The sequence below is a fragment of the Podarcis bocagei genome (genome assembly GCF_964188305.1).
Source record: "Podarcis bocagei genome assembly, chromosome: 9".
Lineage (NCBI taxonomy): Eukaryota > Metazoa > Chordata > Lepidosauria > Squamata > Lacertidae > Podarcis > Podarcis bocagei.
The window spans coordinates 21330761-21356710 of record NC_138134.1 but is presented as its reverse complement, the minus strand read 5'-3'; the positions used below and the strand labels follow the sequence as shown (position 1 = coordinate 21356710).

The window sequence follows — 25950 nt, the reverse complement described above, 5'->3', positions numbered from 1 at the left end:
AAGACGCACCTAATTTTAGAGGGGGAGAACAAGAAAAAACAATTCTCTCCCTCTCTGCGCAGTGCTCCTTCAGCGAAGCGGCAGGAGAAAAGGAGCCCCTTCCATTTCTCCTCCTGCTTCACTGAAGGGGCGCTGCGCAGAGAGGAAAAGCTGTGCAGCGCCTCTCCAGTTGCAAAAGCAACCCGAAGCCTCCGGAGGGCAGTGGGAGCTCCAACAACACGAAGCCTCTGGACGCAGCGGAGGTCCCACTGCGCTCCGGAGGCTTCGGGCGGCTATCCAGTGTGGTGTAGTGGTTAAGAGCCAGTGTGGTGTAGTGGTTAAGAGCGGTAGTCTCGTAATCTGGGGAACCGGGTTCGCGTCTCCGCTCCTCCACATGCAGCTGCTGGGTGACCTTGGGCCAGTCACACTTCTTTGAAGTCTCTTAGCCCCACTCACCTCACAGAGTGTTTGTTGTGGGGGAGGAAGGGAAAGGAGAATGTTAGCCGCTTTGAGACTCCTTAAAGGGAGTGAAAGGCGGGATATCAAATCCAAACTCTTCTTCTTCTTCTTCTGGAGAGCAAGAGGGGTCACTGCACACCAACCCCTCTTGCTCTCCAGGCTTCAGCGAAAGCAGCGCTGAAGCCATGGAGCCTGCATTCATTCCATAAGACGCACACACATTTCCCCTTAATTTTTGGAGGGGAAAAAGTGTGTTTTATAGAGTGAAAAATACGGTATTCTGCAGCACATTGGGCCTGGGGCTAATAGGGATAGATGGATCAGTCGGTTTCCAGCCTGTGCCAGTTTCTCATGAGTTCATTCACACCTTTGTTCTTTTGCATTTCTCCATCAATATGCACATTTAGAAAGAGAGGGGAAACCTGCACAAAGAATCACACTTTTTTGGTATGTCAGTTACCCCGAAATGCTGATTTTTAAATGTACTTCGGCATGTGTTGAGCTCAGAGTTGCATTTCAAATTTTGGAGAAGGGTGAAAACTGAAGACCTGCTTAATAGTGTAGGCAGTGTGAAATCCTTAAGCATCCCTAAGAGGGAGAGGACAAGGGGGGGGGGGAGAGAGAGTTGCAAGGAAGCAAAAGCCCATTCAGGGAGATGAGGACACCTTGCCCAAGAACCTGCTAAAATCTGAGATTAATGGCTGCAGTTTTAACTTGTCAGTTTTAACTTGTTAGCGTTGGAAACCCTTTCAAGGTGTAAAAATACATGTAAATAAATGATGCCTCTCATTTGAAAAATAAGCTTACGTTTTGGCATTTTTAATTGCAATTGTTCTTCTCTCCATGCAGCTGGCACTGAGAACAGTGACAAATCAAATGTAAGTTATGGGTGTTTTTTCTCTTGTGAAAAGTATCACCTGGTTTTTTTTATTTGTTCCCAGACTTAATTGTGAATTACTTATGTGACTGGTTTTCCCAAGCCTTAAATTAATTTATTTATTTTCAGCATTTTTCTTCCCTTCTGTGTGCCTAGAAAGCACAACATTTGGAATGTGTCAGATCAAAAGAAGAAAACAAAGAAGTCGAATGCTTTTTCCAGCCCTAATTAGGACACAGTTTTTAAAAATATTGTTGATGGCCAAACTACACATGACGCTCAGTGCATCTTTCCATTTAATAAGCAGTTGTTTTAAAAGCGCAAATAGGATCAGTGGGAATTAATGGGATCAGGGCATTGTCACCAGTGGGGCATTCTCACAATACCACCTTCTGAGGAGGAATTTTCCGCAAGAACACAGAAAGGGAGGAAAGGATTATATTTCCCCCTCCGTGCCTGTTCTCACCCTATTATCAGCTGCTGTTTACATTTTTTAAAAATCTGCACATTAAATGCAAAGGTGCATTTGTATCGATTGGTCCCAGCACTCCTCTGTTGACGTAAACATATATGGGTCCACATCTTGAACAATGACAATGGGGCTAGTGGAAATTGCATTCTGGGCATATTTGTCCCCACGCTGGTTGCGCATGCAGAAGCCAACTTCCATAGGTAGAACTTTCCTTGTCCCTTACTGGAGAGAGATGATGTGTATGTATGAATATTGTAATGGGATGATTAGCTGCTTGTGCGTAAAATCGTGCTCCCTCAGAGTTTGTGCGGCTCCACAAACCTCTGTGTGTGACAGAGCTCCTCAAACATGTCTGCTCTAGTCACTCGTAGAGTCTGACAGTGGCTGTCTGCGGAAGCGTTTCCAGCAAAGAAGCTCCTTAACGGAAACGCGTCTCCTGGACTCACGGCGTGACAGTTTCCGGCGAGGCGTGGGTCTCCCAATGGGAGCCTCAGATACCTCCCCACTGTTCTCGCTGGAAGCGTCTCTGAGCCCTCCCTCCTGCTCGCATTCCCTCGGAGATCCACTCCTCCCCCTGCTGGTTCCTGCTTCAGCTGTTGAGTCTCTTTCTTCCTCCCTGAGCCCCTCCACCACCTGTTCCTCCGATGGCAGTTCCCTGACATCCACCTCACCTCCAGGGCCCCCCTCACCCCCTCCCATTTCCTCTCCTCTGGGAGGTGAAGGGTTAAAACCCCGAAAAGAATCTTCTTCATCTTCAGACGTCTCGAACAATTCCCTCCATCGATCGCCGTCCTGGCTCGCTGAATCCTCCTCCTCCTCGGAATCTGTGAACCCCTCCAACTCCTCTTCTTCGTCGGTGGTGGCAAAGTATTTCCTCCGGAACCTCGCTACAGGCTGAGGTTTACGTGGGAACCTCTGATGAAAAGTTTCTATTAAAACTTCGTCATTGACATCCTCTGCCCTAACCCAGGTGTTTTCCGACTCCGGTTCCCCTTCCCACATTACCAAATACTCTACTTGATCTCCCTTCCACCTGGAATCGAGGATCTCCGCTACATGGTAGCTGTGTTCCTTCTCCTCCATTGCTGGCCCCCTAGTGACCCTCCCTTCTCTGTCCCCTTTATACGGTGACAGCAACGACCTGTGGAAAACTGGGTGCAGCTTCATGTGGTTCGGTAACCGGAGTCTGAAAGCCACTGGGTTGACCTGCTGCGTGACTTCAAATGGGCCCAGCCTTTTGGGTCTTAACTTCTTACAACCCCCTTTGAATGGCAACCCTTGGGTTGACAGCCACACCTGGTCCCCCACCCTAATGCTTTCACCTTCCCTTCTGTTTTTGTCTGCCTGCCTCTTATATTCCTCCTTAGCCCTGTTTAAGTTGAGTTGGAGCTGGCGATGGATCGCTTCCATTTCTTCAACGAACTGTTCTGCAGCTGGAACGCTCCAGTTCTCCCCTTCCCCCCCTGGGAAGGCTCTGGGATGGCACCCGTGATTAGCCAAAAAGGGGCTCATCCCCGTGGACACGTTCTCTGCATTGTTGTAGGCAAATTCTGCCAACGCCAGCTTCTCCACCCAATCATTCTCTCTGTCATTCACATAACACCTCAAATATTGCTGGAGAACACCATTAGCTCTTTCCGCCTGCCCGTTGGTTTCTGGATGACGGGCCGTTGAGAAATTAACCTCTACATGCAGTAAGCTCATGAGCTTCCTCCAGAACCTGGAAGTAAATTGTTTCCCTCGGTCTGAAACCACCCTCAAGGGGGCGCCATGCAACCTAAACACATTTTCTACAAACAATTTAGCTGTTTCTTCTGCTGTGACCGCATGTGAGCAGGCTATAAAGTGGGCCATTTTAGTTAACAGGTCTACCACCACCATGATGGCTGTTTTCCCTCTAGACCTTGGCAGATCAGTCATGAAATCTATTGCCACTGCTTCCCATGGTCTTTCAGGTGTGGGTAGTGGTTCTAATAAACCTGCCGGTGCCCGCCTCTCCCCCTTGGCTCGTTGGCATTGGTCACACCCTCTCACATACTCCCGCACATCTTCCCTGACCTTGGGCCACCAAAATTCCCTGGTAACCAGCCACATGGTTTTGTGTTGCCCAAAATGCCCTGCTGTGGGGCTATCGTGCAGTTGCTTGAGTACCTTCTCCCTCAATTCCCCTTCAGGTATATATAACGCTCCCTTGTAGTACAATGCCCCGTTTCTCTCCTCAAAACCCCCGGGTTTGTCTCCCTCCCTCCTGAGACCCCTGAGTTTGTCCTGGGCGTATTCATCATGCACCGTTCCCTCTACCAATTCCCTTTGCCCCACCAATGCCGCCCCACACACCCAGCGGTCCTCTGGAATGACATGGGTCTCTTCGGGTGCTCCCTCCCCCTCCAAATATTCAGGTTTGCGTGAGAGAGCGTCCGCCCTAACGTTCTCTGGGCCTGGCACGTAACAAATCTCAAAGTTAAATTTGGAGAACTCCTGGGCCCATCTCAACTGCCGTTGGTTGAGCACTCGCGCAGTTCTCCAATACTCTAGATTCTTATGGTCCGTGCACACTTGCACCTTATGTTGTGCACCAATTAGCAGGTGCCTCCATTTCCGGAAAGCCTCATGAATAGCAAGAAGTTCCCGGTCGTACACCGTGTAGTTCCTCTCGGATTTGTTCAGCTTTCGCGAAAAGAAGGCACACGGTCGCCACTCTGACTCCTCCTTCCCCGGCTGCAGAAGAAGCACCGCCCCTATGGCTCTGTCTGATGCGTCTGTTTCGACCCTCAGCTTCTTTTGTAAATCCACATGCAGAAGTTGTTCTTCAGAGGCGAAGGCCCTTTTCAGTTCCTCAAACGCTCGCTCCGCCTCCGCCGTCCAAACAAACTTCTTTTTACTGCTGAGACAGTCCGTAATGGGCGCCGTCAGGTGGGCGAAGTTTCGGATGAACTTACGATAAAAGTTTCCAAACCCTAGGAACCTCTGCACATCCTTCTTGGTTTTGGGTGTTTTCCATTCCAGCACTGCCTGAACCTTACCGGGATCCATGGCCAATCCCTTGTCTGACAGGCGGTACCCCAGGAATTCCACCTCCTTGGTATGAAACTGACACTTCTCCAGTTTCACCCACAGCCTGTTGGCTTGCAGCCTGCTCAACACTTCTCTGACGTCTCTCACATGTTGCTCCTCATTCTCCGAATACACCAACACATCATCTAGGAAGGCCACGCAATTCTTGTAGAGCAAAGGACCCAGTACGTGGTTCATAAACGATTGAAAGCACGCTGAGCCTGCTTGTAATCCAAAAGGCATAACGAGATATTCAAATGCCCCCAAAGGGGTGAACATGGTGGTCTTCCATTCATCACCTTTCCTTATACGTATCAGGTTGTACGCCCCCCTTAGATCCAGCTTTGTAAAAATCTTTCCCTTCCGCACCCTGGTCAAAATATCATCAATCCTGGGCATAGGGAAAGCCACTGGTTCTGTCACTGCATTTAACCGCCTGAAATCACATACAAGTCTCGGCTTGTCCGTGTGCTTTTTATCCACAAAAAACACTGGGCTACCCCCCGCTGCTTTGGACTCTCTGATGAAGCCTCTCTTCAGGTTCTTGTCAATGAACTCTCGCAACTCCTGCATTTCTCTGTCTGACATGGCATACAACTTGCCTACAGGAAGCTGTGCTCCAGGGAGTAAATTGATCTGGCAATCAAAGGGCCTATGCGGGGGTAGTTGGTCAGCTTCCTTCTCGCTGAACACGTCGCTGAGATCTGCATAATGTGGTGGTACCTTCACCTTCTCCATTACTTCAGTCCCTGCTAGGGTGGCTTGGGCCCCTGCTGAACCCTTTTCCCCTTTGCAGTGTTCTAAGCAATGTGCTGAACCAAAGGAAACCACTCTTTGATGCCAGCCCACCAGCGGATCATGTAGCGCTAGCCAGCTCATTCCCAAAATAATGGGAGCGCCTCCCAAGGTGGCCACATTAAATGCTATCAGTTCTGTGTGCCTTGCCACCCTCATTATCATTGGGACGGTCTGCAAGCTGACTCCTCCTCCCAACAACTCCCTGCCATCGATCGTGGTCACCTGCAGGGGGTTGCTTAAAGGGATCGTCTGTATCTGGTGTTCAGCAGCAAACTCCTTGCTCATAAAATTGCAGGAGCTGCCTGAGTCCAACAGCGCCTTTATTTTTAGGGGGTGTCCATTTTGCAGCTCTAGCGACACTTCAATCACTAGAGCAGGTTGAGGAGCTTCTGGCACGGGCACTTTCACTGCTCTTTGGCCTGGCTGCAGTGCCCCGACTGTGGCAACCAGGCGTTGGCTTTTACCTGCTCTGTTTCTCCCTGCTCTCCTCCCTCAACAGCTCCCACCATCCCTTGCCATTCCTTCCTCTGGGGGCAGACTCTGGCAAAGTGGCCTGGCTGTTGGCAGAGATAGCATTTCCGGGCGCCCTTTCCCTCCTTCTTAGCCCCCTCACTGGGTTTTGAAAATGCGCGCGCGCGCGCTGTTCCGATTTCCATCGGCTCTGCCGGCGGGAAAGCTGGCTCAGGAATGTCTGGAATGCGGAACTCCTTCCAACGTTCCCCTCTCCCTTCCCGCCTTTCCAAGGCTCTTGCCTCCTGACGCGCTCCTATGGTCAGCGCAGATTTGGTCAACTGATCCATAGACACCGCCCTGGGGCTCCGGGACAGTTCGTCTTTCACAGCCGAAGAAAGACCTTCTTCAAATAGCATCTGAATGGGTGCCGCCGATAAATCCCAACCCAATCTGTGAACCAGCATGGTAAACTCAGTCCAGTACTCACGGACAGATCGGCTTCCCTGCTTGCAAGCCATTAGCTGTCTGCGCACCACCCCTTCCTCAATATCGCTGGAAAACATGATATCCATTGCACGAAAGAACTTCATCGTGTCCTTTAGGACGTCATTGTGCGTTGCCATTAGGGGTCGAACCCAGTCCCGCGCCCCCTTCTCAAGATGCCCAATTACGAAAGCAACTCGCGATTCCTCATCAGGGAACTCATCAAACTGCACATTAATGGCATATTGCATCTCTGTCCTAAAGGCATGGTAATCCTTGGGGTCCCCCCCAAACTTCTGCACCAATCCTGGTACCTTTCTGGGGAACTGAGTGGCTCTCCCCTTCTTGTCTGCATCCTGAGCCCTTCTCTCCTCAAGCCTCGCCGTCTGCAGCGCAAGTTGGACTTCCAACGCTCGGTATCTTTCTTCCAAGCTTGGACCAGCCCCAACCCCTGCTCCTCCGGTTCCGGCTGGGTCGCTCATGATGCTTTCTCCTGCACAGGCAGCGTACAGAGACTGTCAGACTGCTGTAATGGGATGATTAGCTGCTTGTGCGTAAAATCGTGCTCCCTCAGAGTTTGTGCGGCTCCACAAACCTCTGTGTGTGACAGAGCTCCTCAAACATGTCTGCTCTAGTCACTCGTAGAGTCTGACAGTGGCTGTCTGCGGAAGCGTTTCCAGCAAAGAAGCTCCTTAACGGAAACGCGTCTCCTGGACTCACGGCGTGACAGTTTCCGGCGAGGCGTGGGTCTCCCAATGGGAGCCTCAGATACCTCCCCACTGTTCTCGCTGGAAGCGTCTCTGAGCCCTCCCTCCTGCTCGCATTCCCTCGGAGATCCACTCCTCCCCCTGCTGGTTCCTGCTTCAGCTGTTGAGTCTCTTTCTTCCTCCCTGAGCCCCTCCACCACCTGTTCCTCCGATGGCAGTTCCCTGACAAATATATTTGAGAGGTTTCCCCTCCCCTCGAATTTTCGCCATCTCCATATAGTCCAGTAATTTCAAAGTCCACTCCTCTGCCGTTGGTACAGTGGAACCTCGGTTTTCAAGCATGTCAGAAGCTGAATGATTCGGAACCCGAATACCAAAAACCCGGAAGTGAATGCTTCCGTTTTCAAACGTGCCTTGGAAGTTGAACGGCTTCCTAGGTGCGTTTCTCCATTTACTCTTAAAAAAAAAAAATATTTATTAACTTTTCAGAGATTATACAAAAAAAGCAAAAAACAAAAATACAAAAATAAAAACACATATAATTTCATTCACTTATTTTCTTTTAACTTATTTCTCGGACCTCCTTATACCTCCCCTTCTTGTATTCCAATTCAAATTATTCATTCAGCAAATCCTCACCCTTAATTTTCACTTAATTTTACACCTTTCTTTCTCCCCCCCCCCACCAATTATCTTAATCATTACAGCTGGTAACCACTTAACTTCTTTTTATCCAACATCATTCTAACATTCGCTAATTTTATAATATTTCCCAACATTGTCCTTAAATTTCTTCCAATCTTCTTCCGCCGTCTCTCTTCCCTGGTCTCGGATTCTGCCAGTCATTTCTGCCAGTCCCATGTAGTCTATCACCTTCATCTGCCATTCTTCCAGTTTCTCCATTTACTCAATGGAATTGCCGACCTCCCATTGCGCCTCGGTTGACAAACGTTTCGGAAGTCAAATGACTTCCAGAACAGATTGCATTTAACAACCACTGCACTTCTTTCCATTTCTGTGCATACAGAGTTCTGGATATGGCCATAAACAATTTAACCAACATTTTGGGGACCTCTGTCCCTATTATTCCCAAAGAAAATGCTTCAGGCTTTTTTGGTGTGTGTGTTAAAGTAATAAACATTGAAAGCAGCGTGGAACTTCTTGTTTTCTGGTATGTATTCCTAGCCTTTAACGGTATCCATCAACTTTATTTCAGCGCTTTGGTTGCTGGTCTTGGGACCCAGAGGAGGAGCGTAAGCGACAAGAACGATGGCAGCATGAACAGGAGCGTGTACTTCAGGTACCTCCCATCCTTATTTGTTTATTACATTTGTATCCTACCTGGTTTTCGAGGAGTGGCTTCTGAAATTTCTCCCAAGCCTACCTTTCCATAGTTGAGAAGTTTTCCTTAAAACTTGAGCCACATGTGCTGATTATTCACATAATCCTTTGACTCCCCATTCATCTAGAGACCCTGACTGGCTCCCAGATTTTTCCATGAAAGAGAAAAGCATACAAAACTCTCAGCAGAAGTGCAACATAGTGGTGTTGATGATATGCATTTTATTGATACACATTTTTAAGGCTAGGCATAGGGATGTTGGGAAGTGAATACGATTTGAAGGGTTACTTTTTTAATTCAGAAAATGGGTATTCATTGAGAATATATTTTTTAGAAAATAATTCCACTCTAGAACAATCAACTACTTGGCTAGTTGTCATCTTCTCCACTTAAGACCTTTATACGTTGTCTGTTTATCTTATAAGCTGACATAGTTCTTCATCTTTCATTAAAATTTTACTGGCAGCAGTTTATCCTGATTAGATTACTGCCAAAGTCAATATATCTATGAACCTCAGTTAAACTCGGATGCAAACCTAGCCAAATGAAAATGTATATCCCATGTTTCCAAGTATAGCGGATTTTTTTGTTATTTCTCCCTCCCTCCCTCCCTCCTCCTTTGTCTTCTGTTTTATGGCTGAGAATGGATTTTGTTTCAGATAGCAATCAAAATTTGATCAGCTGCTAATCAAATATGTCATAGCCATGCTTCCTTATGATTTCAGATGAATATAAAACTGAAGGTTGAACGAGGGACTGTGAAAATATATTATCTAGCTTTAATTTTAGTGGGTATTTCTAAAAGTTAGATGATTTTCCTTACAGCACTGAGTCTTATCCTTTGCCCACACCAAAAGATCTCATAGAATTATAGCGGATGTTACAGTCATTGGAGGAGGAAGGACTAAGGCACTAAAACTTTGTGAAAAGTAAAGCAGAATGTTTCAGCTTTTTCATACCTGAGTGCCATCTTTATCACCCACTATTGCATCTATACTAGCACCCTCATATGCACAGTTTCTTGGGAATTCTAAGAAACAAAGAAACAAAAAAATCAGTGCAGTTTTGAAATCAGCGCTTAAAATCAGTGCAATTTTGAAAGGTTCAGTCCACCATCTTGATTCCAAATCGTAGCCCATTTTATCCAAACATAAACAAAAACCTGCTACGTGATCTCAGGAACCATCACGTAAAATTTGTTTACAATATCATAAGAGATGTCTGAATGCATGGCAAACAGACAAGCAACTTTCTGAAACAAATAGTCATGTTCACCCTGTATATTCTTCGCCTTCTCTGTTCTTCCCTGTATCAGTTTTTCTGCCTCCTCCCTTTTCCATGTTTCTCTTTCCTCAGTGCGTAAGTCAATAAACTTCATCCCTCGTTATGACATTGTAGTGTATTTTCCCCAACTCCCATTCCAAATCTTTTAACACAGGCAAATGAAATGTCAAAAAGTGAACCAGGCATTATGGAAGAGGAAGGGTAGCAACTCCGGGGGGGGGGGGGGGTTATGTTAAATTTTAAGGTTTTTCAAATATCTTTTTTATTGTTTTTTCGCTCTGAAGGAATCCTCGATTCTAGCGAGTCTTGCTTCTTCTTCTTTTACTGATCAAAGAGCAGTTGCATTTCCCAAATAAATATTCATTTGGAGCTCTTCTTTGGACCCAGATGAGGAAACAATTTCCCACTTCCCATAATTCCTAAGTTAACAGCTTGTGTTGGAACTCTCTGCAGGAAAGGTATCAGAAAGAGCAGGACAAGTTGAAAGAAGAATGGGAAAAGGCACAAAAGGAAGTTGAAGAGGAGGAGCGGAAATACTATGAGGAGGTACGAAGGCAGAGACGCAGCTTTGATGTGGCTGTACCTGTATCATGGTGGCTGTAATACAGTGTTTAATTTGCCTTGTCCTTGGGTTGGGTTGTTTTTTGGTGTGTGTGTTTTTTGCCAGAATCATGGGGTCCTCAGAAGTCAACTAGTCTTAACTCCTTGCTTAGAGCAGGATCTGCAATACAGGATGCAGCTAGAGTGTCCCTGGCAGATGGCTGCCCCTAACCTCTCCAGTAAAGGAGAGCCCACCATTCCTGATTGTGGGAGAGCAGTCAAGTACAACATTTTCCTGTTGCCTAGAATGGACACACAGAGGAATGTGGCTCTAGACAGGGAGGACTTCCTGTCATACCTGCTGTGGAGCTTCCTCTCCCTGTGTGTGATCAGGTAGATGGGCATGACCCCTAGCTGACCAGATAAAAGGGTTGGCCACGCAACCATCTCTCTCTTGGACTCTCACTCTCCTGGCTCTTAGCCAGCGCATGGCTCGACCTTCACAAAGGATGGAGACCACAAGCTGAGATGTAGCTCAGACTTCTGTAACCACAAGATAAGGCTTGCCTTCAGATCACTGCTGTGAACTGAATGTGAGTAAAACTTTATTCTTACTTTTAAAGAAGACTGTGTTGTGTTATTATTTTAAGAGGGAAATGAAGGGGAAACCAAACCAGGAACAAGCCAGACTGGACTGCTTAATTAAAGGATTCTAGCGAATCATCAACTTGCTTCCAATAAGTTGAAAAGGGAATGTGCTCTGCTGTTCACTCACTAGCGTGAGTGAGGAGGGATAATATCAAAATACGATATATCCTCTCCTACCTTCCTCGACATTCCCACAGTGAGGCAGTCTGTTCCGCCGTTAAACAGCTTTTCCTATTAAGAAGTTTATCCTACAGTTTAGCCGGCACCTACTTCTCTGCAGTTTTTCAGCCATTGGTTCTAGTCCAACTCTTTAGCTGCCCCCTTCCCCCATCCGCTCACCAAACCTTCTTTTTCCCAAGCTGAATATACCGAACTCTTTCAGCGGTTCCTCACAGGAAATGGTTTCTGAACTGCTCATCTTCCTGGTCACCCTCTTCCTAGGCACACTTCAGTTGGCCAATGTCCTCCTTCAAATGTGACCCCAAAACTGGCCACATAGCTCCACTTGCAGCCTGACCAGCACGGAATAGAGCGGAACTATTACTTCTTATGATCTGGGCAGTAGCTTTTTTAAAAAAGCAGCACCATTTATTTCCAAACCGGGTTTGTTGCCAGAGTCTCGCTCTTTTCAGGTGCGTTTCAGTCACATACGGACAGGTTGTTCAGTTAAGAGTTGACTGGGAGGTTTTGCACAATGACCCCACTTCCCCGTAAGATTGGATTTTTTGCAATAAGGAAAGTGCACTGGGAAGTGTGGAGTTTCAGCACTGTATCATCCAGTCTCCTTGCAAACACATCAGAATGAATCCCCTTACCTTACTTGTAAGCTTCGCAAAGGCATTAGATTGGCTGCTATTAGAAACAAAATGCTGGGCTTTTAGATGGTATATGTGCTTTTGTTATCCGTGGAAATTTCTCAGTAGCAACAATTTAAAATAAATCAATCAATGCTGGACTATGATGGGATCCAGCCAGGGGAGTTACATCCTTTGTTTTTCGGCCCAATTTTATTTTATTACATTTATTATTAAAACACATTATTTTATAAAATGTTCATTGACATCTGACTTCCAGCCTCTTCCCTGTGCCTCTTCCCTGCATTCCGTTCCTCCCCGGGGAAAAATCGGGAAAGGGCACATTTGAGTCTTCTATCGCCTGGTTCCTAATGATGTGGCTGGGTTTTGTTGCCAAACTTTCACCATTTCGTTCTTTCGACATCCTTGCCTCTCCTTTAGGAACGCAAGATCATTGAGGACACTGTGGTACCATTCACAGTCACTTCGAGCTCTGCGGAACCCTTGTCCACGTCTTCCTCTGTGACGGATGGAAATGGGACTGTGGTGAGTTTGCTGGTGAAACGAGGGGGAAAATATGGGATGGCAAAAAAAGGAGTCAGATCGGTGTGGGTGGGTGTCATCTCTGGGATTTAGCCTTCTCTTCGTGGAAATAATCTTTGGAAGGCTGAGGATGAATGTGCGATAGAAGAATTATATAGCTATGTCTGAAATGAGAAGCTGGCCAAACAAGTTCAGACATTGAAATAGCTGGACGTTGAGGGTGATTTGGTGGGGCAGTAGTGTGGCATTGTTCAATGGGTGAAATCAAATGAGACTATAACACTATGGCACAACTTGTTGGAGGTGAAGGGATAAAAAGTTTTAAATACACTTTTTTTGCCATCTCTGTCAAATCCTGAAAGTATAATGTACTTTTAATTTTTTAAAAAATAATCCCCCCCATTTTTTCTTTGTTAAATAAATAGGCTGTTCTTTTTTTTAAAAAAAAATGAGTGTCTTTATTTCAATTTTTTGTAGAATATGGTGGACGTGAGCTACTCTGAAGAGGAAGATAAGCAAAAGGAAGATAGAACTCGGAAGAATTTGTTTTCTGAGCAAGATGGTGTTCCCTTTTCAAAAAGCAAAGAATATGAACCATGGAAGGAGAATATGAGGTGTGTAAAAGAAATAACATTTCATGGGGTGTGCTTGCACAGGTGTTTCTTCCAAAAGAATATATGCACAAACCGCTTGAGCCATCTTCCCACTAGGGAAGGTACCGAAGTCTAATTTCAGATATGGAAGTTTTATTTTGGATATGACAGAGAAGCCTGGAAACAGGAAGCCTGTGATATGTGTGTTTGCCCAGTGTCACTGCCCTATCCTAAGATGCTCTGTGGACAGGTTGACACATACATGTTTGCCATTAGATAGAATAATAATAATAATAATAATAATAATAATAATAATAATAATAATAATTTATTTATACCCCACCCATCTGGCTGGGTTTCCCTGGGTTTCTGGGCAGCTCCCAACAGAATGTTAAAAACACAATACAGCATTAAACATTAAAAACTTCCCTAAACAGGGATGCCTTCAGATGCCTTCTAAAAGTCAGATAGTTGCTTATTTCCTTGACATCTGATGGGAGGGCATTCCACAGGGTGGGTGCCACTACCGAGAAAGCCCTCTGTCTGGTTCCCTGTAACCTGACTTCTTGCAGTGAGGGAACCGCCAGAAGGCCCTTGGAGCTGGACCTCAGTGTCTAGGCTGAATGATGAGGATGGAGACACTCCTTCAGGTATACTGGACCAAGGCCTTTTAGGGCTTTAAAGGTCAGCACCAACACTTTGAATTGTGCTCAGAAATGTAGTTCGAGCCAATGTAGGTCCTTCAGGACCAGTGTTATATGGTCTTGGCTGCCACTCCCAGTCACCAGTCTAGCTGTTGCATTCTAGATTACAGTGGTACCTCAGGTTAATATAATAATAATAATAATAATTTATTATTTATACCCCGCCCATCTGGCTGGGTTTCCCCAGCCACTCTGGGCGGCTTCCAAAAGAATATTAAAATACTATGATACATCAAACATTAAAAGCTTCCCTAAACAGGGCTGCCTTCAGATGTCTTCTAAAAGTCTGGTAGTTGTTGTTGTTCTCTTTGACATCTGGTGGGAGGGCATTCCACAGGGAGGGCGCCACTACCGAGAAGGCCCTCTGCCTGGTTCCCTGTAACTTGGCTTCTCGCAGTGAGGGAACCGCCAGAAGGCCCTCGGTGCTGGACCTCAGTGTCCGGGTAGAACGATGGAGGTGGAGACGCTCCTTCAGGTATACTGGACCGAGGCCGTTTAGGGCTTTAAAGGTCAGCACCAACACTTTGAATTGTGCTCGGAAACGTACTGGGAGCCAATGTAGGTCTTTCAAGACCGGTGTTTTATGGTCTCGGCGGCCGTTCCCAGTCACCAGTCTGGCTGCTGCATTCTGGATTAGTTGTAGTTTCCGGGTCACCTTCAAAGGTAGCCCCACGTAGAGCGCATTGCAGTAGTCCAAGCGGGAGATAACCAGAGCATGCACCACTCTGGCGAGGCAGTCCGCGGGCAGATAGGGTCTCAGCCTACGTACCAGATGGAGCTGGTACACAGCTACCCTGGACACGGATTTGACCTGCGCCTCCATGGACAGCTGTGAGTCCAAAATGACTCCCAGGCTGCGCACCTGGTCCTTCAGGGGCACGGTTACCCCATTCAGGACCAGGGAATCCCCCACACCTGCCCGCCTCCTGTCCCCCAGAAACAGTACTTCTGTCTTGTCAGGATTCAATCTCAATCTTTTTGCCGCCATCCATCCTCCAACCGCCTCCAGACACTCCAGGTTAAATACTTAATTCGTTCCGGAGGTCCGTACTTAACCTGAAACTGTTCTTAACCTGAAGCACCACTTTAGCTAATGGGGTCTCCTGCTGCCGCTGCGCCATCGGAGCACGATTTCTGTTCTCATCCTGAAGCAAAGTTCTTAACCTGAAGCACTATTTCTGGGTTAGCAGAATCTGTAACATGAAGCGTATGTAACCTGAGGTACCACTGTAGTTGTTATTTCCAAGTCACCTTCAAAGGTAGCCCTACATAGAGCACATTGCAGTTGTCCAAGCGGGAGATAACTAAAGCATGCATCACTCTGGCAAGACAGTCCGCGGGCAGGTAGGGTCTCAGCCTGCGTACCAGATGGAGCTGGTAAACAGCTGCCCTGGATGCAGAATTGACCTGCGCCTCCATGGACAGCTGTGAGTCCAAAATGACTCCCAGGCTGCGCTCCTGGTCCTTCAGGGGCACAGTTACCCCATTCAGGACCAGGGAGTCCCCCACACCAGCCCGCCCCTTGTCCCCCCAAAACAGTACTTCTGTCTTGTCAGGATTCAACCTGATAACATCACTGATTGGTTTTCATGTACAAAACAGCTGCCACCAGGGCTAAGAGCGAACAGATTTTCATATCATCTCAGATGCAATACTTTATCATAGGAAGAGTGTGCTGCCAAAACCAAAGCTACCTGAGCCTTCCCATATGGGTAGCTGTGGCATCATCAAGCCTAATTTCAAATGCAATTATGAAATCGCTCCATATTGTTCTTACCTTTTTATGTTTTACGTTTATCAGCACTGTAAATAAAGAAGAATATATAAGAACCAGTAAACAGAGAGGAAATGAGCAAGACCCACAGATGTCCAGGACAGAACGTCTACAGCCCACTGAGATGACTTTGCCACTGTGCCAGGGTACGTGAAGGCTTTTTAAATCTCTTTACAAAACAACAACTCTCTCCTAACTAATTGAAACTACGTTTGCAGTGAAAATAAAATCTACTATTCTCCTTTCTGGCAGTGGCGTAGCGTGGGTTGTCAGCACCCGGGGCAAGGCAAGTAATTTGCGCCCCCTAACCCGTGGATTTTAGTAGGGGCAGAGAGCAGCGAGTGTGAGCGCCCCCCCCAGATGTTGCGCCCTGTGCGGCCGGGCCCCCCTGCACCCCCCACGCTATGCCACTGCTTTCTGGTATTGCATGTATTGTTAAATTTAGAGGAGATTGAAAGAATTAAAATACTATGAGTTGTTTTGTGCAGAATCCAACCTCTTTATACAATGCGGGGTTTAAAAGAAAAAGAAACCACTGCTCAGAAATTATCTTCGGAGAACTTTCAGCATAGCCTTCACAATGAGAGTGCTTCCAGGCTCTTGTTGCTATTTCACTTGTGGAATTCAATCACGTACCATGAAATTCAGCTTCCACATTTAAAGTGAATTTGGTACGTAACAAGCGTGCTTGCAGAATAAGCCAGACACCTTGTGATAAGGAAAGTGAGGGGAAATGCTCTGGATGTGTACGTGAATGACAGTTGCTTCAGGGAACGTCCCGTAAACTCCCTGGAAACAAATCGCTCAATAAAGAGGTTTTCTGGAAGTGGAAAAGGCTCGAAAAATGACCCTCTCCATGCTCGACAACCGTAGCAATGTAGCTATATGTCTTTTTCAAAGCTTTAGGATGTCTTTCTTTTGAGTGTGTGTGCGTATTCAGAAATGTCCCCTGTCAAACAACCCCTTTATTATTATTATTATGTTTGCCTAATTTGAATCTCTCTCTCCAGATGTTACGTGGAATCAGCAGTTATTAAGTAAACAGAGCCCACGTGTTTCAGACACAAAACAGAAAAACTTTCCGTCGGAACATAATTTAGGTCTGCCAGTCAGTTCCGCAAGAGAAATGAGGAGGTAGGTAACAGAGTTGTCAACACTTAACAACACTAACAGGACTGGCTTAAAGGTTTGTCAGTTAAAATTAGAAACTTATGTACAATGATACGGAATCTCAAAGCAAAAGTAAAGGTAGATGGGGGAATGAGAAATGTGGATGAAATTATAATTGGAAGTTAGAAAGTCAGTTGGGTTGGGAGGGATGGGGGGGGAGTCATTGACTCGAGAGAGTCAGAATATAGGAAAGGTAAAGGTAAAGGTAAAGGGACCCCTGATGATTAGGTCCAGTCGTGACCGACTCTGGGGTTGTGGCGCTCATCTCGCTTTATTGGCCGAGGGAGCCAGCGTACAGCTTCCGGGTCATGTGGCCAGCATGACTAAGCCACTTCTGGTGAACCAGAGCAGCGCACGGAAACGCCGCTGGAGTGGTACCTATTTCTCTACTTGCACTTTGACGTGCATTCGAACTGCTAGGTTGGCAGGAGCAGGGACCGAGCAACGGGAGCTCACCCCGTCGCGGGGATTAGAACCGCCGACCTTCTGATTGGCAAGCCCTAGGCTCTGTGGTTTAACCCACAGTGCCACCCACGTCCCATTGGTAATGTAAAGATATGTAAAATCACACAGTGTTTTTTGAAAATGAAAATGCCAATAAATATTATTATTATTATTATAAAAAGGAGGTAGGTAACAGAGGCTTCCATGACTTAATCAGCATAGTATGAGAGCATAGAATCAGCTATGTTATCACAGACCACACTGAGACAGAGACCCCGGGGAAGATAAAGAGGTTGCCTTAAGTTTCGTGTTTGACCCTTCCCTAAGCGAGAACAACAAGTAAGCCAATCTGGGAAGGGCGTGTGACATCTGGGGGTAGACCGTAGAAACAATGGGTCATGTGGTAAAATGTTCCTGGATTGTACAGCTTCAGAGCGTGGAGCAGTGAGGAGAGGAGCATGACATGACTGGAGCCTCTTGGGCTTGCCGATCAGAAGGTCGGCGGTTCGAATCCCTGTGACGGGGTGAGTTCCCATTGCTCTATCCCAGCTTCTGCCAACCTAGCAGTTCGAAAGCACACCAGTGCAGGTAGATAAATAGGTGCCACTGCAGCGGGAAGGTAAACAATGTTTCCGTGCGCTCTGGTTTCCGTCATGGTGTCCCATTGCACCAAAAGCAGTTTAGTCATGCTGGCCACATGACCTGGAAAACTGTCTGTGGACAAACGCCAGCTCCCTCGGCCTGAAAGTGAAGATGAACACCACACCCCATAGTCAAATTTGACAGGACTGAACCGTCCAGAGATTCTTCACCTTTACTTTCCCCCTTATTATCATTATGAGTTAATTCAGTCCTTCTCGCCTGTGGAATACTAGCCACGCTTTTGTCCTACAATGATAATTCTGACTATACAAGGAGGCGTTTTTTTACCCAGTTGCGACTCCCCTGTTTCCATTTGAAGAAACCATGTGCAAGAAGAGTTCACCACAAGATGCAGGGAGAGAGGTTCTTATTCAACCTCCAAAGCCTGCACCAGAACACTCAGGCCTGCAGCATGAATCCTCACTCTTGTCAATGCACCAGCCCTGCCTGAGGCAACAGAATGGCTTCCTAGGGGCCGCTCAGTGCTTGAGGCTCAGTGCCATTTCCTGCCCCATTAGGATCCCTCCTGACTCTGTTGTGGGGCTGGACTTGCTTCACCCTCCTGTTTTGTTTCTCTTTCAGGGCAGGCTGTCGAGAGAGCTCTGGAGCTGGGCGATCATCATCATCACCCTGTTCTCCTACAACTCAAAGCCAGTCACCCAACAGGTACAAAAGGTCAATAAGGATTTTCACAAACTAATGAGCTGCTTTACAGAGTTTTCATTCCAGCTAAAACTTCCTAACTGGTGAGCGCAGTTTTGAGGCGTACGAGTGGTGGCATAGATTAAGACGTTCCCAAAAGTATTTTATCACCCTGGAAAATATCTAGGAGCTGCTTCTACAGATAATGGGAGGTTGTTCGAATGCCATGTGGAGTGGAGGCAAAACATAAAGGAGGTAGTTGTCTTAGGATGTCAGTTTGCAATTCTTAGTGCAAAAAGTATTGATCTGATGTGTAGAGATCTTTCCTATTCTACTTAATTCAGGAGGGTTCTGGAAGCTTCTGGAAGTTTCTCTGTGTGAAAGAAACAAGCAGAAGGTTCATGCTGTTTGGGTTATTCCTTCAGAGAAGCTGAATACAGCTGGCTTAAACTGGTTCTGTTATCTCTTTCTTTTCATGGTCATGCTGACTATAAAAGTAGGGCCAGAAGCAGCCTGGGTTTCACTCTCTTTTCCTTCTGGTGTGGTGTTCTGTACATAGTATGCTTAGTGTTAAGGTTTAGACTTACTATAAGCTATTGTAAGTTTAAGTTAAGTCTGCTGCAACTGGATTTCTTACGGACAGTGCCAATCCTGAATGTAATGGATTTGTGACCATTATGCTCATTTGCCTTCAGTAGCAGTAAAGCTCTGCTGGATGAAATACAATTGCCTCTGGTCTATTTTTTGAGAAATCCTACAATGAGTTTAAACTGTTATTCTGCTAACTATACATTGGAATCTACTCTGGATCAATACTGAGTAGAATTTCAATGGCACAGGATCCTATCAAACCACCACGAATATGGAGCACATCCACATGGCGCTTGCCTTATAGGAATAACTCAAGCTGTAGCTATGATGGTTGTAGCCCTGTGGGTGTCTCAGCCAGAAACAGTTCCTTCCTGTGCCATCCAGCTGACAGAGAACCGAAATGAACTGTGGTGCAGTATGTTCATTGTCCATTGGGCTACTCTGGTGAAGATGTCTCTCTTTTCCAGGAGATGCGCTACCCTTGCCAACCATAGGCAGCCACTGTCCATAATGTCACCTTAGTACAGTGTTTCTCAGAATGTAGGAGAGGAACCCCACCTTTGGGGTGTGAGAGACCCTCAGCCATGGCTGGTTTGGCCATGAATGGTTTGAGCACTCGCTAGGTCCTCAACGCTTTGGCTAGCTGGAGGACAAACCAGCCTTTTCAGGGCAGCGGCAGGTTTCCTCCCGTGCCAAACATCAGCTTTCTGAGTGAGAGGATTTTCACGGGGGCCACGGCATGGGAGGAAATGTTTGAATCTGGTTTTTTCATTTGTCTATTTCTTTTAGGTCTGTCAGCGGAAAGAAACTCTGCTCTAGCTGTGGACAGCCTCTCGGGAAAGGCGCTGCCATGATTATCGAAACACTCGGTCTTTATTTCCATATTCAGTGCTTCAGGGTAGGATTCCTCAGTAACGTATTCTCCCTAAAGGATGGCCTGCCTGTTGTCTTTTGCATGGCAGTTCCCTTCAGCACAGTTGGGAGGTTTAGTGCAACTTGCCTTGCAGGTGCTTCTGTTTCTTTCTGGTGATGGACACTCCACCATCCCGAGCCGTCTATGTGGCAAGCTACTCCAGACAACGCAGCCACTAGAAATCCTCCTGCTTTGATGTCAGGCATCAGGGAATCTGATCCCTCCCACAGTGGCAGCCAAGAAGCAGATAAACAATAAAAGTTCTTACCAAGCAATTTATTCAATAATTCACAGAGAGCGACGAAGGAAGGCAGTCTCCCTAAGATAATGGCGTTGCTCTGAGTAAAGTCCCATCCCCGCCGTCTCTCCTATTCTACATCACCCCTGTGTCAGCTAATCTGAGCTTTCTGCCTCTGAACTCTCTGTTCTAATACCCTCAATGCCCGCCTGGTCCTGGGAGGGGGGTGGTCAGGTATGCTTTCCAAAGACACTGAGTCTGACAGCTGTCTCTCCCCTGATGCTTCTTCTTCCTGCTGTTCCTCTCCCAATAGTTCCCAGCTTCTCCCCTCTGAACTGTGCCCTTCTGCAAACCACTGTTCTAAATCTATACTGTCCTCCTGTTCTCAGGAAGGTTCAGGAGAAAAGGGGTGGGGGCGGTCTCCACCATTCCTCCTCAGTCCAGCCCCTGACACTTGGAGACAATGTGAAGATGTGACAGGGAGTAAGGGAAGGGATATTTCACCAAAGTACAGATCCCAGGTTTCTTGGTGGATGGGCACCATGACAATTAACCTGGTATAAAAGCAACATAGTTTGGGTATTATTATTATTATTATTATTATTATTATTATTATTATTATTATTATTATTATTATTATTATTATTATTATTATTATTTGCCCATCTGGCTGGGTTTCCCCAGCCACTTTGGGCAGCCTACAGCATATCCCTAGATATCCCGATGAATGTATTATTTAACTTTAATTATATCCACTCTTTGTCAATAAATAGTGTGGAATCTGCAAGGGACAACTTGGAGATGCAGCAAGTGGAACAGACGTCCGGATTAGAAGTGGTCTTCTCAACTGCAATGATTGTTACATCAGATCCAGAAGTAAGTACCGGGGACTGGTCTCAATGTGATATTTACTGTGTGTGTGTGTGTGTGTGTGTGTGTGTGTGTGTGTGGTTTTTTTCAACACCGCATACTACATTAGCCTTGCAAATATGCCCAGGGCCTATGCCACCCCACAAAAAAACATTTACTACCTCACTTGCCAATGCATACCGGTTGAGATAAATCATTTGTGGCGCATCAGTTGCCTGAAAGATGTGTGCAAACAAACAAAAGTGCCCTGAGGCACTTTACACCACCCTCTTGTGCACACTAACTCAGAAGTAAGTCTCACTGTGGTTAGTGGGTTTACTTCATGGCCAGGGTGCCTCAAGGCCTTCCATGATTCCCTTTAGAGAAAATGCAAGTCTCCCCCTGAGATCAGTGGGACTTAAAAGTGCCTAATTATGGCGTGGTCCAACCCTACCTCACATTTTACTAAAACTGATCAGATGGAGGCAATTTGCACTCCTCACAGGTAAATGGGCAAGTGGTTATTTACAGGTACGTCCAACATATAATCTTGTAATGATTTAATTTCTTGTTGAAACTGTATCCTTTTCTTATTCATTCATTCCATTTATATCCCACCTTTCCTTCAAGGAAATGTGGTTTTTTCTCCTTGCCTCCTGCCTGCCCCAGACCCCTATTTTATTCCATAGCGATCCAATGAGGTAGATTCAGGTAGGTAGCCATGTTGGTCTGATGCAGTCAAAATAAATAAAAAAACTGTCCAATACCACCTTAGAGACCAGCTCAGTTTGTTCTGGATATCAGCTGTCGTGTGCATGCACACATGAAGAAGTGTGCATGTACATGAAACCTTATATCCAGAACAAACTGAGTTGGTCTCTAAGGTGGTATTGGACAGTTTTTTATTTATTTCCAATGAGGTTGGTTAGGCTGAGAGAATATAATAGGCTCAAGGTCACTCGGTGAATCTCACCCTGGGTCTCCCCAGTCCTGGTCTGGCACTCATTACCGCACCACAATGAGCAGTGACCTTCGCAAAGAGTTACTTTGAGATTGCAGGTTTCGCCTCCCGACCTTTTTCCTGGTTAGTCGTACCGATCTCTGAAATAATCTAGCACTGCGAAACCAACAGCACTAAATGCTAGAGCGAACGGGATATTAAGAGGCTGATCGCAGTAAAATAAAATACTACCATTGGCACGTAGAAGAGGGGATGCTGGCATGTTCTGTGAACCCACAAGATACTCGTAGCGGCAGGAAGGTTGCAGGCTTGATATTCCACCATTGTGAGTTTGTAAACTGGCTCTGGAGCACAGGCTGTGGGGAATGGCAGAAGAAACCGCTCTGATTCCTTTCAAAATTCAGTGCAAAAGGCCAAGAAGGGACAGAGGCTGTTCCTGCCTCTCTGCATTCACCTGTTTGCACTGATCTTTTAGCACTGCCTCACTCATTTGCAAATTTAGCAGAAGAAAAGCTGTCCCAGCTGGCTCAGAGGGTACGGCTGCTCACGTTCCATGATGCATGCTTAACAACAACAACAACAACAACAACAACAACAACAACATATTATTTATACCCCGCCCATCTGGCTGGGCTTCCAACAAAATATTAAAATATTCCAATAAAATATTAAAATACAGTAATGCATCAAACATTAAAAGCTTCCCTAAACAGGACTGCCTTCAGGTGTCTTCTAAAAGTCTGGCAGTTGTTGTTCTCTTTGACATCTGGTGGGAGGGCGTTCCACAGGGCGGGTGCCACTACCAAGAAGGCCCTCTGCCTGGTTCCCTGTAACTTTGCTTCTCACAGTGAGGGAACCACTAGAAGGCCCTCGCGCTGGACCTCAGTGTCCGGATAGAACGATGGGGGTAGAGATGCTCCTTCAGATGCTTTGAGTAAAGAAGGGAACCACAACAGATGTACCTCTCCTCTTTCTGGGGAAGAAAAAGTGTGTTGTTATTATAAAGAGAATGAGAAGGGAAAAAACTAATTCTAAGAAGCTGCTTTTTGCGCTGGGAAACACTTCCACATCCTGAAAGGTAGAGGGCACTGTTGTATAGTTTCACAGTCAATTTGCACCAGGGAGTCGCATGTTTTTGCCAGGAACTGTCGTAAATAATGAAATGAACAATGCATAAATTATCATTTAGATGTGTGGCTTTAATTATTTCAATCCCACATTCTCATTCGGCTTTGAATCTAACTGCTATAGCCTGTTCTGCGAAAGGGTGGACAGAAAGTAGACGGCGATTTGACAGAAAACCACGTTCCCGTTTCCAGTTGCTGACTACTGCCGAGATTTTTGCAATGCTAAGGAAATGCTAGTGTGCTCACTTAGTGGGGATCAGGGGGGAGCCATGGAGAAGTGGGAGAAGGGCGTGCATTTCTCCTAATCTCAACCCTGGTTGAGTAACTGCATCGAGCCACGCATATAAAGCACATCGCTTCTCCCAAAGAATTCTGGGAACTGTAGTTTATCCATCTCAGAGCCTCAATTCCAGCATCTCCTTTAAATGTACACAGCCATATAAGCCTTGGTGGTGCACTGCACCCTCTCTTCACCTGTTTAAGATTGGAAATACAGAAGGAAGGAAGTCTTAGGATGCCTGTACACAAAAAATACATTGCAGTTGCCATTAATTTGATTCTGAATTGATTTTAGAAAGCTGTGTTACTTTTATTGTTGTTAGCCACTCTGAGCCCAGCTTTGGCTGGGGAGGGCGGGATATAAATAAAATTTTATTGTTACTTTTATTTTAAATGTTATTAATTTTCAAAAAATTATAAACAAAACAAACAAATAAACAAACAAACTTATATCATAGCCTTATTAAAATTGCACTTATTAACATTGTTAAGTGACTTCCTCGCTTCCCCTTGGTTGGATTTCCATGCATATCCTTTTAACGGTTTTCCAAATCAAAGTTCTTATGACATTTAACTTAAACATTAACATCCTTATAACTTTTCATTTTAAAATTAAACATATTAATTCATCACTTAACTTATATAAAATCCTAAGCCAATTAAGTATCTGCAAGCTATTTCCAGTTAATTTAACTTTAAATATTTAACTAAAAATCATAAAATTTTGTCCATTCTTCCTGATGCTCCTCCTCCTTCTGGTCGCGGACTCTTCCGGTTAGGTCGTCTAGCTCCAAAAACTCCATCATCTTCATATTAAAAAGGTAAAAGGTACCCCTGCCCGTACGGGCCAGTCGTGTCCGACTCTAGGGTTGTGCGCCCATCTCACTTAAGAGGCAGGGGGCCAGCGCTGTCCGCAGACACTTCCAGGTCACGTGGCTAGTGTGACGAAGCTGCTCTGGCGAGCCAGCACCAGCGCAGCACACGGAAACGCCGTTTACCTTCCCGCTATAAAGCGGTACCTATTTATCTACTCGCACTCTGACGTGCTTTCGAACTGCTAGGTGGGCAGGAGCAGGGACCGAAAGAGGGGAGCTCACCCCGCCGCGGTGATTCGAACTGCCTACCATGCGATTGGCAGGTCCTAGGCACTGAGGTTTTACCCACAGCGCCACCCGCATCCCATCATCTTCATATTATTTTTATCATTTGTTGCTTCCTGACGTGAAGAATGGCATAAGCGCTTTCACTTTTTCTACCCGTTTTTGTCTTAATTATAGCCGCTGGTCAGCCCACGACTTTGTGACATGGATTTCAGTCTTGTGCGCAGATGTGTTCTCCAAGAAGGATTGTCGCTATTGTTCTGTTCCTGGGGCTGCTTCGGGACAATCTCTTGTCAGAGCTTATATCCATGGACTTGATAGCTCTCATCTCATCTTTGCAAGGCAGGCACAAAAGGCTACATCGGCTACTTTTCAATGCAATACATATTCCACCCCCTTTCTTAATTCACTTCCATTACATGTATGAAGTTCATCTCTGGACTTTCAGCTCCTTTTCCCTCTCGCGGGAGCGTGCGTGATCCATATTATCAGTTACGTTTGGTTTCCGAATCTGCTCTTATGAAAATAACAAGGAAATAAAGATGCAATAAACCTGTCCTGTTTCTAATACGACTAGGAACTGAGAATGTTAAGTTTACACTACTTTTTGTAGATGTTCTATAATATGCCAATGTGTAAATCTAATTAGTTGCATTTGAAGAAGAAGAAAATTTAAACAGCATGACAGAAAGCAGTTTCCCCCCTGTTTTGTTTCTGAAGTGGTAACTTTTATATATGTATACAAAGACACTAGTTTGATCCAAACATCCTGTAATTCTGAAACATTTTACTATATTACTTTCAGTGGAAGTCAGGAAATTGAGTGAGCAAGTGATTGCATGTTCAATCCTACACCCATGGACCTGGGAATAGGGCCCACTGAACTCAGTGGGGTTTACTTCTGAGTAGACATGCCTAGGATTGGACTGACAGTCATGCCATCTGTTGTGTGCATAAAATGATGTTTCTTGTAATAACAAACTATTTTACCGAATGAAGTGTTTTCTCTAAGCTTAAATAATACATGCATTCAAGGTTGTAGAAATACCCAACAGGTCGACTGGCAGCCCGTGAGATGAATCTACTTTCTGAAGCAATTTACCAGCCACTGGTAGCTGTACCCTGTTTTAATCGAAATGTGCCCAGGGTTTGACTTAGATGCAGAGGGAAGTTGGTACCTAAATCATCATCTATCCCAACCTCAATGCAGCTCCGTGAAGATGTGACGTTATTTCTCTCCCTTGATGCTGGTGTGCGATGGTCCATCTATGCCTCAGCACGTGTGTACCATAATTGTGAAAGTGAAAGTGTTGCTGCTTTGGGAGGGGGGGTGGATGTAAGTTTTTATGGAGTCTGACCCATAAACACCTAGCACCTCCGACCACTTGCTGTATGGAAAATAAAATGGCTCCTGAGGATGCAGGATTTAGGGCACCCTAGAATAACCATTAAGAAGTCCATCTTGAGATAAATATCATAGAATGACCACT

At 45.8% G+C, this 25950-nt stretch overlaps 1 protein-coding gene across 11 annotated transcripts in view; it reads left to right on the top strand.

The window, feature by feature from the left end:
• Nucleotides 1–25454, top strand: part of LIMCH1 (LIM and calponin homology domains 1) — a 223720-nt gene extending 198266 nt beyond the window's left edge. For 9 of the 11 annotated variants that reach the window (XM_081208634.1, XM_081208633.1, XM_081208629.1 and 6 more), the window contains 11 exons: nucleotides 1288–1316; nucleotides 8499–8582; nucleotides 10362–10454; nucleotides 12332–12436; nucleotides 12911–13047; nucleotides 15532–15650; nucleotides 16515–16638; nucleotides 18343–18435; nucleotides 19783–19891; nucleotides 20918–21020; nucleotides 24638–25454. In XM_081208634.1, the coding sequence (XP_081064760.1) occupies nucleotides 1288–1316; nucleotides 8499–8582; nucleotides 10362–10454; nucleotides 12332–12436; nucleotides 12911–13047; nucleotides 15532–15650; nucleotides 16515–16638; nucleotides 18343–18435; nucleotides 19783–19891; nucleotides 20918–21020; nucleotides 24638–24663 (1022 nt within the window). In that variant the 3' untranslated portion in view covers nucleotides 24664–25454. The remainder of the gene's footprint in view (nucleotides 1–1287; nucleotides 1317–8498; nucleotides 8583–10361; nucleotides 10455–12331; nucleotides 12437–12910; nucleotides 13048–15531; nucleotides 15651–16514; nucleotides 16639–18342; nucleotides 18436–19782; nucleotides 19892–20917; nucleotides 21021–24637) is intronic. The other 2 variants (XM_081208632.1, XM_081208635.1) reach the window with 2 other exon arrangements.
• The last annotated feature ends 496 nt before the right edge of the window (nucleotides 25455–25950 follow it).